This window comes from Podarcis bocagei (assembly GCF_964188305.1).
Source record: "Podarcis bocagei genome assembly, chromosome: 4".
In the NCBI taxonomy this organism is placed as follows: Eukaryota; Metazoa; Chordata; class Lepidosauria; order Squamata; family Lacertidae; genus Podarcis; species Podarcis bocagei.
The window spans coordinates 74507956-74521203 of NC_138128.1; the positions used below are offsets into that span (position 1 = coordinate 74507956).

Genomic DNA, 13248 nt, shown 5'->3' on the forward strand with positions numbered 1-13248 from the left:
GCTCCCCACCCCATGTCAAGAGGTACAAAACAGTGCCAAGGCGCACCAACCCCACCTCTTCCCCACAAAGCTCCCACTTCCCTCCAGGCCTCACCAAGTCTCCCACACTCAGCTGAGGCCTTTTGCAAGCAGAAGACAGGTGAGCTGTGGAAGGACACTCATGATAGGACAGCTCCCTGACAACCGTACTGCTCTCCTGTCACTTCCCACCTCTTTGCCTTCTGTCACCAAAGCTGAAACAACATAGTGGGTAAAGTGGGCAGCGGAGCAGGACATCTGATGAGCAGCTGCCCTGGCTAGTTGTAACTTTATCCAAAGCTTGCCTGGACCTCCCACTGCCACCTCCCTCCAAGGCTACTACAATGGCCTGACACCTCTCAGAAAGCTGTAGGTTGTGGTGCCATCTGTCAGCAGCCAAGCAAAGTGATCATGATTATGGCCTTAAGAGTAATGTAGAAGATTGGGGTTGAGCACCACTGCATTTAGTACAGCTGGCTCCTGATTCTACACCACCATCCACTCACATTAACTAGCACAAAGGGATGGCATAGCAGCCCTTGGGTTGGATCCGGACTTTGCATTCTGCAAACACAATGGCTCCTTTTGTCCACAGCTTTTTGATTGAGTGGTGAAATCCTGCTAGTGGAATGGGGGAGAGGAGAGAAGGAGGCAACATTTGTCAAATTCCCCACTCCCTGTGCAGTCCCCTAGAACCACATATTGTTCCAGAGGATCCTCTAACCCCACCCAGAGCAATTTTTTTCAGGGGGAATTAAGCAAACTCTGGACCCAAGTCCTTATTGCAAAATTACCTAGTAACATTCAAAACTAGAACGATTCACTCCCGTTTCCCTACCCCAACAAGTGAGTTATGTGGCCAGAATTGTATGAATGAGACAAATCTAAGAAAGCAATAAAAAGCACAAAGGAAAGTGTAACCAACTTTACTTCTGATAAAACAAGTGATTTAGTCCCAGCTGTGTATGACATATTAACAAATGATCAAAAAGCCCGGCTATGGCTTCTTTTTTGGCCCCTGTTTCTGAATCTGTCATGCCTGTTGGAGCCGCCACCTCGCCTTCCGTTCCTGAAATCCGAGCCACCACTTCGGCCGCTGTCACGTGATTCTTCAAGCTCGGGCAATTCCGTTGCCACAGAAAGTTGCCAGCGTCTTGTATCCTGCCATGTTTGCTAATAAAAAACAATTTTTTTCTACAATCAGCACTGAATTTACAAACCAGTATTTGCAAACATCACATAAAATAAAGGGATAGAAGTTTTCTGAGCTACATGGAAGATTCCCACCCACCCCCCAAGGCATCAAAGTAAGTTAAGAAAAGTATTGTTATATTGGCTCTTGACACCTCAAGGTAACCTGTTATTTCCTCCTATGTTTCTTCCATACAATGACCAACAAAAGTTGGTTTAAAGGAAGTTTCAAAACTTCCAAAAGCAAGCATTTCTGTAAAAAAAGAAGCCATGTTTCTTACTTTAACTAGTGTTTTGATCAGTTTCCCAAACTTGGGCTTCCAGCTGCTTTTGAACTACAACTCCCATCATCCCTAGCAAGCAAGACCAGTGGCCAGGGGTGATGGGAACTGTAGTCCAAAAAAACAGCAGGAGATCCAAGTTTGGGAAACAATGGTTTAGGTAACACTTTATAAATGCTATTCAGCCATTGAAAAGTTAATTACATTGCCTCTAGTTATTGGACATAATCTGATAAAATACATGTTTTAACCACGTGGTGGTGTTCTGAATGGAATCAAACCTTGGGCAAGAGGTATTTAATGATAAAAAAGAGTAGAAACGATCAGGTTCCATTTCACCCCTTGATTAAATTTCTTAAACCAATTTATTCCTTCCTAAAATGCAACATTTCCAATTTAATGTTTTTATAATGATAGCAGCTCATATTTCTTCATTTATGTATTAATAATGAAGTGGAAAATACTTAAAAATCCATTAAGTAGCAATTTCTCACCTGTACTTTATTTAGTTCAGCAACAGGAATATCAAAGCACACACCCTGAATACAAGAGAGAGACACTGACCGTCAGGCATTAAACAAAGAAATCTGCAACACTTTGAAGAAGGCAAACTTATTAGTTCACATATTAAGATGCAACAGTAAGTGCCTGACAAAGTGCCGGCATTTGATTTGTATAAAAAAATTATAGAGCAGCGTTTAAGTGTTCAGGTACTGGCGAAGGCCAAGTATTTTACAGACCAGCATTAAGAACCAGAAAAGGCTACTAGTTTGATGAGGACAAACACAGATGGCTGGTTTTTCAATAACTAAACACAAGTCAAATGGAGAAGGAGGAAAGGATTTGTCAGCCATTAACATTAACAGAAGTAATAACTGTACAGTACTTGAAAAATTTCCTGCAAATATATGAAGTCTACACAAAGAAGTGCTTGTATTTTATTCCGTCACTTATAAAGCAGATCAAATAACCCTTACTTCCAAACATTTTATAGATGTTACAACATGCTCTGTAATCCTCATTCATAGTAATTCTAGAGTACATAATGTTTCTATTTAAAATGTTTGAGAACTAGGACTTATTCACAGCCACATAAAAGTGATGATTCAACTCTGCATATTTCCAACATAATATGTTCTATCCTACGACAACACTAACTCTAATTATAAAATTCATCCTCAAATCATTTCACCAATACCATTTTGGTTTTCAAGTGCAAAACCTGTGCTTTGCATGTTTATCAGAACAGATGAGGAAAACCAAATACTATAAAATGCTCAACTAGCAAATACCTACAAAATGTCTAGGTCAATATTTCTTACCGTCTTCCCCTTAAGAAAGCGCATTCGGGACACTTTGCTGTCAATGTCCTCACCCAGCTGTTCTTTCAGACCTCGCCAAGCATAGCCAATGGTGTGCATTTCTACTGAACACTGAAGTGTCATGGTCACAAAACCCTTTAAAAAAGCAAGCAGCAATTGACATTTACAGTAACAGCAGAGGGATATAACCGGTTAATTGTTAAGAGTTTTTGATAAAGGTCTTTACATTACAACTAATGGCTGCTAGGTTGTAAGCGGGGCAGCCTGATAAGAACATGTGCTACCAATCCTGAAAGCACCACACTGGCTGTCAGTGAACTACCATGCCAAATTCAAGGTGTTAGTAGAGTACTAGCATATATAAAGCTCTAAGTGGCTTGGGACCTAAGTATCTAATAGAGTGCCTTCCCCAATATCAACCATATTTGGACCTTACAATAAGGGAAGGCCTTGTTGGTGTTGTCAACGGGGGCTATCTGGTAGGGGGTGATGCACGACAGGGCCTTTATATTGGGAAGATTTGTCGAATCTCTGTTTGTGGAATGCTTTCCCTGAGATTCTCCTAGGACCTTCATTATACAACTTTAGGCACCAAGTGAAAACATTCCCATTCAACCAGGCTTTTGTCTGACTGACATCCTATATATTGTGTTTTTGAGAGGGAGTTGGGGTTATTGTTTTGTTTCTTGTTTTTATTGTGTTTTGTGTTTTTATCTTGTATTTTTATGCTGTGAACTGCCTTAAGATCCACAGGTGAAGGGTGAGGTATAAGAATTTGATTATTATTAATAAAAACAACATAGGGTACAAAAAGGGTTCCACAATAATTCAGTGAAACTACCAAATAGACTGCTTAGCTTTTATAAATCCAATCTATATTTAATTTCCTTAATACATCCTCATTGGGAGGCCAGTCATACAATTAGGGCCAGTGCAGATATAAGCAGCATTCAAATTCCAGTTAAAAGAGAATCCTGGATAACCTTAACAGTAGTTAATATTGTTGCCATGACAAAATTCAATGTCTATGAATGTGTGTGTTTTATCCTTGGTGGTGGGAGGAAAAGATCCCCTGCCAAAGAAGGAATTACAGGGCCCATGCACGATCACTTAATTATGGCTCAAATATTATTTGTTCATTTACTTAGCTTGTTGCATTTATATCCCACCTTATCCTCCAAGTTCAAGGTGGCGTATGTGGTCCTCTCCCATTTAATCCCCACAACCCTGTGAGGTAGGCTAGGCTGAAAGGCAGTGACTGACCCAAGGTCACTGAGTGAACTGTATGGCTGAGTGGGAACTTGAACCCTCCCAGGTCCCAGTCCTACACTCTACCCATTATACCACACTGGCTAGTCCTTTGTCAAAAAGAAAATGTATTGGTACATTCAGTATGTCAAGAGGGGGTGTGTGACCTTGTGGGTGTGGCAGTTTCGCTGTGTTCTCACCCAGATAATGGAGAGTCCTTTCAGGAAAGTTTGACTAGGATTATCCTTAAAACAGATCTTATATAGACTATATAAATGTTATGCAACTGCATGCATATTTACCGCATCCGAGTTGAGCAAAGAACGCTGTTCAATGGAAGTAGCTCCAGAAATATGAGCCAGTGCGGCAGCCAGAGCTTCCACTGCCCCCTTTTCCTCTATCAGCCGTTCAGCTGCCTGTCTGAAGTGGTCAATGGCAGATGGAGGAACGGAATCCAAAGATCTGAGCAAAAGATTAGTCAGTATAAGTAAACTGCTGAAATGAGAAGTGTACATTTCATAACACAGGAGATACTGAAGCTTAAACAAGACTGCAATCCTGAATACACACTGGAGAGCAAACCCCACTATTTTGGGGCTTACTTCAGAACATGTACAGGATTGCAGCTTTGGAATTCTAGGGTTGTATTCAATGGCTGACAGAAGGTGACTTGCATAATCTTCTCCTCTTCCCACTTTGCCTTCTACAAAAAGATTCTCCAGAGGTTTAGGGAGCTCCACTCAACAGTATATGCTGAACTACAACAGAAATGGGTAGATAAATCATTTCCCTCTCCCCATGTTGTTCAGGCGAGTGCCCTCACTCCCCAAAACTCTGCGTCAGCCTTTTGAGGAGCATGCAGAACACAGAGGGGGAAGACCAGCTGGATGCAACCTCTAGATTATTACCCAAACTTCCCCGTATGCCTCCAGTAATTTGTTTCTTGGTTTTTCCTGACAAATTCAGATCAAATCAGTACACCCCCCCACATACATATCTCCACAGCTGACAAAAGTGCTGATTATCATGCTGCAAAGAAACAAAAATGTGCAACAGTGCTACTGTTCTTGTGAGCTAAAATAGAAGGCTGTGAAGCAGAATCTGTAATCTGTCTTCATTAAGTCAATATCCTGATCTGATCTTGGACAGATATGGTTAATGGAAACTCGTGACATGCGCTGGACACTGCATTAAGTTCAAAATATAAACAAAGAATGAAGTACCTGAGAGCATCTTTACTGGAAGCCTTAATAATGTCCGTTGCTGTAGGAACACCCACACGTTTAAATGTAATCCCCTGAAGATAAGAGTAAGAGTATGTACATTATTCAAGTGAAAAGCCACCCTTGGAGACACATGCCAATGGCTTAGATATCCAACATATAAATGACACAAAAAAGTTGGAAGATGATAATTACCGCTTTTTGTTCTACTTGTCTCAGCTGATAATCTTCCTTGCGCTGATAGAAACAGATGCACATCCCAGTTCGGCCAGCTCGACCTGTGCGCCCAGAACGATGAATATAGGACTCTACATCCTTCACAAATGAAAAGTCGTGGGAAATGCTTATATTAATCTTACGAAAAAGCTACAGAGAAGCCAAACATTCACATTTACTGACATGCAAGAGTGCTTAGCTATGCAAAATGAAAGACAGATTGCACGAAACACTATATGTGGCATCCACTGTTGTGTGTCACTTTAAGTAAGCTACCTCTGGCCTGCAACATGAACATACAATTAAAGGGGTTTCTCTCCTTTCCACTAGGAACTAGTAATTTACCTTTGGTGGTGAACTTTGTATTACCAGATCAACCTCTGGGATATCTAAACCTCGGGCAGCTACATTGGTTGCAACCAGAACTCCAAATGATCCATTGCGAAAGCCTTTCAGTGTAACTTCTCTCTGCTTTTGTGGAATATCACCATGCAAAGACTGTGCATCCTAAGTACATAAAACAGAGTTAATGGGAGATTATTGGCAGAAGTGACAAATGACAAGGATCAGTTTCCTTCCCACCCCAAAGCAATTTAAATGAGCTCTGACAGATCTTGGATGCAAGAGAATATTTTCCCTGAATTCTGACATACCCATTTTCTATTCCCCCCCCTTTACATGAAAAGTGTGATGTCCAAAATATCCATAGCTGCATGAATACATTCATGCAGAAAACAGGATACTTGCACTGTGAGACTGCCAAAATGGCATCCACTTCAGCAAGACACCCTTTCCCACAGTCAGCTCAAGCTAAGTTGAATTTGTAGCAATCCTTTACAGAAATGAGGGTCATTGCACCTGTTTTATTGAGGCATTCAGGGCCAGTTCAGTTGCTTCTTTTTTGGTCTCACAAAATATGATGGTACGTCCATGACTACCACTGTAGACTTGAATAACGTCTCCAATGACTGCAGCTCTCTGGGACCAATGACATTCAATAGCCAAATGCTGTCAGAAAATGAAATTAATGCTGGTTAGCAATAAAATAAGCTATGACTAAAGGCTAAATTAGTTGAACATTCATCCCACTAAAATCAATGGTACAAGTTAGGCTGGAATCTTAGCCCTGTTTACCTGGGAGTAAGCCCCAGTGAATTGAGTATGACTTGCTTCTAAGTTGACATGCCTAGGAGTGGGCCATAAGTTATGACTTAAATGCAATTGATTTCAGTTTGACCGAAGTATAACCAACTTTGGATCCAACCCAATTATCTTTACTGTGGGTTTGCTTGCTTTTTAAAGAAAAGAATTACACTTGGTACACACAAATTTAATCTTGTTTCACTGGAAGAAATTACTTACTTCTACATTCATTGCAGTCTTTTGAGTCTTCTTTCCAATAAGATCAATTTGCTCATATCTAGATTTCATGTATTTCTTTGCTACATCATAAACCCAATGCGGGCAAGTTGCAGAAAAGAGTAACGTCTGTGGATTGTCTTCAGAATCTTTAACACAAAACAAATATTGTGCCATACAAAGTTAAAGCAATTAAACTAATTTCCATGATTAAAAATAAAGGAAAATCTATAATCATCGTATCCATAATAGAGGCAAAATGCCACTCAGAATAAGTGAAGAAATTACATTAATATTTGTGCACTCTTACTTCCTGATAATTCTCAACATGTGCACTCAAGGTATTACTATTCAACAGAAGCAGATGCAGAGTATAAAATAGAAACCCAAATGAATGCACATGTCTTGTATATCCAATGTCTCATGCTTTACTTGTGAGCATTTTCTTGTTCTACTTTTAATAAGCTCCAATTTAAAAAAATATTGAAATGCCATTAGGAACACAACCCCATACCAAACCTTTTTAGAGCATCATTCCCTTTTAGAAGCAATGTGTGACACTGGGTATTTCAAAATACTTAAAAATAACTTTTATATCTAAAAATAAAGTATAATAATTTTAACCCAATGTACATATAGCTCATTTTTTCATTTATATGCTATATTATGCACTGGACTCAAATTATATTTAAAGTCCTCTGACACTGAAAGAGAGTAAGACTAAATTGCTTTCAAATTTAATCCTCCACTACAGATTGACCAATGCTCCATAGTACTTTCAATTCAGGTGAGAGACTAAGGTGGACTGTACAGTGTCTGCTGAGCAAACAGATCCAGATACAAAAGAGCTCTATGGCTTGACATGACAGGTGAACAGAAGAAGTAGTTACCTTTTTTATAAGCATATGCTAAAATTTCCTCTACTTGTTCCGCAAATCCCATGTCCAACATCTGGTCAACTTCATCCAGGACAACATGCTTTAGATTGGAAATGTCCAATTTGTTATTTTGAAGATGGTCTTTAATTCGACCTGGAGTCCCAACCAGGATGTCAATGCCATTACGCATAAGGTCAACTGAGAAGGAAAGTTAATGTTGATTATGTATTAAATTGCTGAAGAATTAGTTTCACGAATTGTGACAAAAGTGTCATGTGAAGATGAAACAGCTCTGCAGCACATTTCTAAAAAACGGTTTCCTGTGACACATGATCATATCTACGACAATGTTTGCAGGAACTACTTTGGTAGCGCTCCAAACCTTCAGGCATGCTACTCTCCAAAATGTGTAACTATTCATTTGGACATTTGTCAGTGCTTCCATTAATCCCTTTGCTTTAAAATATAATCTAAGGCTGCCATCCTATGCTTACTTAACCTGAGAATGAGCTGCACTGAATACAGTGGAAGTTAGTTCCACCCAAGTAAAAAGACATAGGACGGAGCTGTAATTATTTTCTTCAGTTTTTTATATCCCTTCCTAGCTATTAAGCAACACTGATTTCCTATAGGTAAGTTTCAAGTTTCACCACACACCTCTGAACACAAGAAAAGTGAAACAGTGAAGTACAGTCAAACCTCGGTTGTCGAACGTAATCAGTTTCGGCAGCCCGTTCGACTCTCGAAACCATTCGAAAACTAAGGCACAGCTTCCGATTGGTATCGGACATTCAGCTTCCAAAAGACGTTCGAAAACCAGAACACTTACTTCCGGGTTTTCGGTGTTCGGGAACTGAAATGTATGGTAACGGAGGCGTTCTGGAGCCGAGGTTTCACTTTACTTCAGACTGTTGTGTTCTGTTTTGTTTGAAAGGGGGACCAGTACCACTTCAGTTTTTTAAAAAGTACTTTTTAAAAGCAGTGATATAGAGTGAATGTGTCTTTAGCACCTAATAACACACCACCAATGCTAATATTTATGTAACAAGCAGTAATAGAGCCTAATCTAAAGGTAACACTATTTATTCACATTTTAATGGTATTTTCTCCTCAATCACACAGATAACCTTCTTTCTTGCTTTTTTTAAAGTACTACTACCACAAAAAAACACTGTTGTGATTTCTTACGTTGTCCATTATATGCTGTTCCTCCATAGAAGCAAGCCACAGTGAGTTTCCTTGTGACATCTTTGAAGTCTCTGGCTACTTGCATTGCCAACTCTCTGGTTGGAGTGAGGACCAAAACCTAAATATTTTGTTGAAATGCAGTTAGTTATTTGAGTGTTGTAAACGTATAGGCTAAAATATTCTTTTATTTAAATCTTCAGAATTTTTGCAAGTTTATTTTTATTTGAACATACACAATTATACATGGTGGGAGATATTCAGAGCTGCATAGGTGAAAATCTCCTCCTCCTACCTGCCCAATCTGCTCTGGAGGGTCTCCCAACTTTGTGGAGCACATCTGGGGGCATGTGGGGGTGGCAGCAGAGGTGGGGGAAGAAGCAAAAGTCAGTTTCACTCACCTTTGGTGTGCGGCCTCTTTTTCTTTCCTGGGGATCTCCCTGAAGTTTTTCAATTAAAGGAATGGCAAAAGAGAAGGTTTTCCCAGTTCCAGTCCGAGCTTGGGCTATCACATCTTTACCATCAGAAATATGCTTGTAAGTCTTTACTTGAACTGGAAACAGGTAGGTAACTCCACGGGCTGTGGAAGAATACAGTTAAGGCTTTTATATAGAAATGTGTAAAATCATCAGTATTCAACAGCTGACAATTGCTTATACGAAAAGAACCCAATTCATAGCATGAAAGTAATTCAAGTGTTTTTATTTAAATATTGGAGGAAACCGCTATGATTCTGAGATCTCTTTCCTTGGTGTTCACAGCCAAATTAGAATGCATGAGGGTATTTGTAAATTTTGACTATTGTTCCAATGTGCATCATTCTGTACTTACATGGAATCTCATCTACTATTGCTCAGCCACTGTTCTAAGACATAATGAAATAACCAGTCCTGGTGAGAGCAAGATGAAAATGGGCAGGGGGGGGGAAGAGGAGTGTTCTGCTTCAGACTGTAAACATTTAAAGAACATACCTTTGAGAAGGTCAATTGTTGCTTTAGAGAGATTAAAGTTGGCAAAGTCTCCTTCCTTTTGCTCTTCAGTCAATTCCTGTTGGGATTTTTTTAATGCAAAAGATTAGTTATAGAAAATCAATTTAAAATATTCCAAAAAGTGCTAGAAGTGCCGGAAGGAAAAATGTTTAATATATCTGGTAAATGTTTTCACAGATTCGAACATCTTGGGGGGAAATAAGGAATGGAAGGCAAGAGATACAAAGATATCCTGTACATAAGGCTCTCATAAACTTGTAGTATAGATGAACAAGAAAAGAACAGAAAGCTCAGTACAAAACACTTACAGCAAGCCCATTATATTGAAAGTGCATTGTCAACAGACATAATTTATCAACAGAACAGCTAAACAAGGGCAAAACACTGATGATGTGGCTCAGAGACTGCACTACATATTTGAACGGGAACCAAGTGACAATTCATAAAGGAAATTATTTTAAGTTCCTCATACAAAGTCTGGTAGCTTCCGAATCAGACCACTGGTCCCTCTATCTCAGTATTTACATGGATTGGCAGCAGCGTTCTGTGTTACAGAGACCTTCTTCTGGGTACCCCACCTTCTAAAGCAACCACAGACATTTTGACTGCATCACCTCAATTGTGGGACTTTTGCTAGGGATGCTTTCCAAACACTAACTCTTATGTCTTTTCACTGTCAACCTTTTACACATCAGATGAGCTGTTTTTAAATGAGTCTGGCGCTACTCATCTTGATGTTACTGCTGTTTTCCCTACTGTGGTGTTTACTGTAGTTTCAGTCCATTTAGGAGTTAGCCGCCCCTACGTTAGAGTATTTTTTGCCATAGCATCTACAAGAACAAGGCCCTTTATCCTCAAACTGAACTCAGAAAATGGACACCTTCAGCCTGTTTACCCAAACCCTTGGGTCTGTGCACTTGGAAGTCCCAAGGTTAATAAAATGCCCTTGCCTCTCCAATGTATGGAATATTTGGACAGAACTTTCCAATGCTGGAAAACATAGATGTGTGGACTAGACTGGGAAACATTCTACTTTTAATTATTATTATTTCATCTATACTTCCCTTCAGGCAATATCTTAAATAAATGCTGTTTCCCAGGGTGACCCACAACAAAACCCCACCAAAAAGTTTTTACAATAACAAAAATGAAACATCACAATTAAAACCAGCAATTGATATAAATAATTGAAACAGTTGAAACTTGGAACCTAGAGAGTCTGGGAGAAGTTTAAAAAGTCTTCATCTGGTGACAAAAAGATTATAAAGTTGTCACCAGGAAAGCCTCCCTGTAGAGCAAGTTTACATTAACAGGGTGTCACACCAAGGAGGTACTTTTTCTCATTGCAATCTACATTTCAGGTAGTGATGGCACAAAGATAACAGATAAACTAAGCCCCCGGGCATGAAAACAAAGAAAGGAATTCCTTCATGTATCCAACTCCCAAACCATGTTAGGACTCAAAAATTATCAACACTTTGAATTGTGCTTGGAAAAGGAATTATGACTACACCTTGCCTCAGTACATGGGTTAGTACACTTACCTTTCCCAACTTCTGCACTGAAATTCCATTGAAATTAAGTATACAAAATGAAAGGTCTGAAGGTATCATCTCACCTGATCTTGGTCACTCTCACATTCCGTATTTGATTCTTCAGCATTACCCTGCTTTTTTGAGTTGCCAACCCCATTAGTGGCGGAGGATGTTGTATTGTGTTCCGCAATTATGACTTCAATGTCATCAAAAACTTCTTTCTTTTTCTTACTTTTCTTTGGCTTGGGTGGTTCCAATTCTGTATCAGACAGTTCATTCTCCTCTGTTGGTGTTTCTTTAATTTTCATTTTATGCTTTTTAGATTTTTCCTTTTTATCCTTCTACAATAAACAAACAACCTTAAATTAATATACACAGACATATCTACCCCTCCCCGGCATGGAAAAACACATTTCCCCCTATATTATTTGAAGCTATGCAGTTCACTGTGTTTGTATGAAATTACATCCTTATGTAAAGTCCCACTGACCTCAGTGAGGCTTACTTCCGTTGTCTTTTAGAAGTAGATGGGATTTTCTATTATGTAACCCTGGCTTTAATGTATCTACGGGGGTTTGTTTGCTTGTTTGGCAAGATAAAGTGAATAACAAACTTAATGAACAATAATAACAACGTACTGCTTACACTGCAATGCAGCTCAACCATGCATCTTTCGAATTACACGCAAGTAACTAAGAGCATAAAGAGCCTGCTGGATCAGGCCAATGGCCCATCTAATCCAGGATCCTGCTCTCACAGTGGCCAAGCAAACACCCGCGGGAAACCAGGGAACAGAGCAGGAGCTCCCGTGGTTTCCAGCAACCGGCCTTCAGAAACGCCGCTGCCTCCAACTGGGGAGGCCGAGCTTGGCCACCGTGCCCAGTAGCCATGGATAGCTTTATCCTCCCGTTGCATAATCCTCTCAGAAAGCCATCCATGTTGGCGGCCATCCTCACTGCCTCCTACAAACTATGCACTGCGTGAAGAAGCACTTCCCCTTTTAAAAAATAAATAAATAAGATTAGGAGTGCTTGGTTTTTTTAAAAAATAAATAATTTCGGCCGGGGGGGGAGTTGGAGGAGCGAAGCAAGACTGGCGAGGCCCACGTTGTTAAAGGCAGCCGCGTGGCAGCGGCTCGCCCGCACGCGCTCTTGCGCTTCCGAGAAGCGAGAATTCGACTACGCGGCCGCCGAGGGCCGCGGCTGAGGAATAGAAGCCGCCTTTGGCTCCTCCTCCTCCTCCTCCCGGGCCCGGCTCGCCTCTCCACTCGCGGCCACGAGGCCCAGCCGGCCCGGCGTCTTCTCCCGTTCTCCCTCTCCCCGGATACCTTGCGCTTCTTGCCGCTGCCCTCCAGGGCGGCCTCGGCGTCCATCGGGGTGCGGGGCTCCATCTCTTCCTCGCTCTCGTAGTCTGGCCGGGGGGCTGCGGGCATTTCCTGGGACTCTTCTCCGCTGAGGTGGTGGCACAAGCGGCTGCTCAAGGCCGACGCCGGGGTAAAAGGAAAGAGCCCCGCCCCGGCGGCGCTGCTGACGAGGAAGCGAGGCGGCGCTTGGCTGCGGGAGGCGGCTCTTGGCCAGGCCCAGCCCCGCCAACAGGGGGAGCGAAGCGTGGGGAGGCCCGGGGCTGAGGAAGCCGACCGGTCGCTGGTGGCGCGGGAGGAGGGCAAAGCCCGGGAGCGGACGAGGCCCAAAGCCTGCAGGGCCGGCGAGCGGGCGCAGTGCTGCGTGAGGCAGCGGCCGAGGCAGCCCATTCCCAGGCGGTGAGTGCGACTGTCCCCGGCTAGCAGCTCCCGCTGCTCCGCCT

General features: G+C 41.5%; 1 protein-coding gene across 1 annotated transcript; it reads right to left on the reverse strand.

Moving 5' to 3' along the window:
• Positions 1-928: 928 nt before the first annotated feature.
• On the reverse strand, positions 929-13210 carry LOC308584657 (nucleolar RNA helicase 2-like). Its single transcript, XM_081189522.1, has 15 exons — positions 12773-13210; positions 11529-11786; positions 9893-9968; positions 9323-9501; positions 8925-9042; positions 7749-7934; positions 6862-7007; positions 6358-6507; positions 5845-6006; positions 5479-5598; positions 5284-5357; positions 4363-4522; positions 2813-2947; positions 1985-2029; positions 929-1191 (listed from the first exon to the last, which is right to left on the reverse strand). Exons 1-15 carry the CDS (start codon positions 13193-13195, stop codon positions 1003-1005), a joined length of 2421 nt encoding a protein of 806 aa, XP_081045648.1. The 5' UTR covers positions 13196-13210; the 3' UTR covers positions 929-1002.
• Positions 13211-13248: the final 38 nt, after the last annotated feature.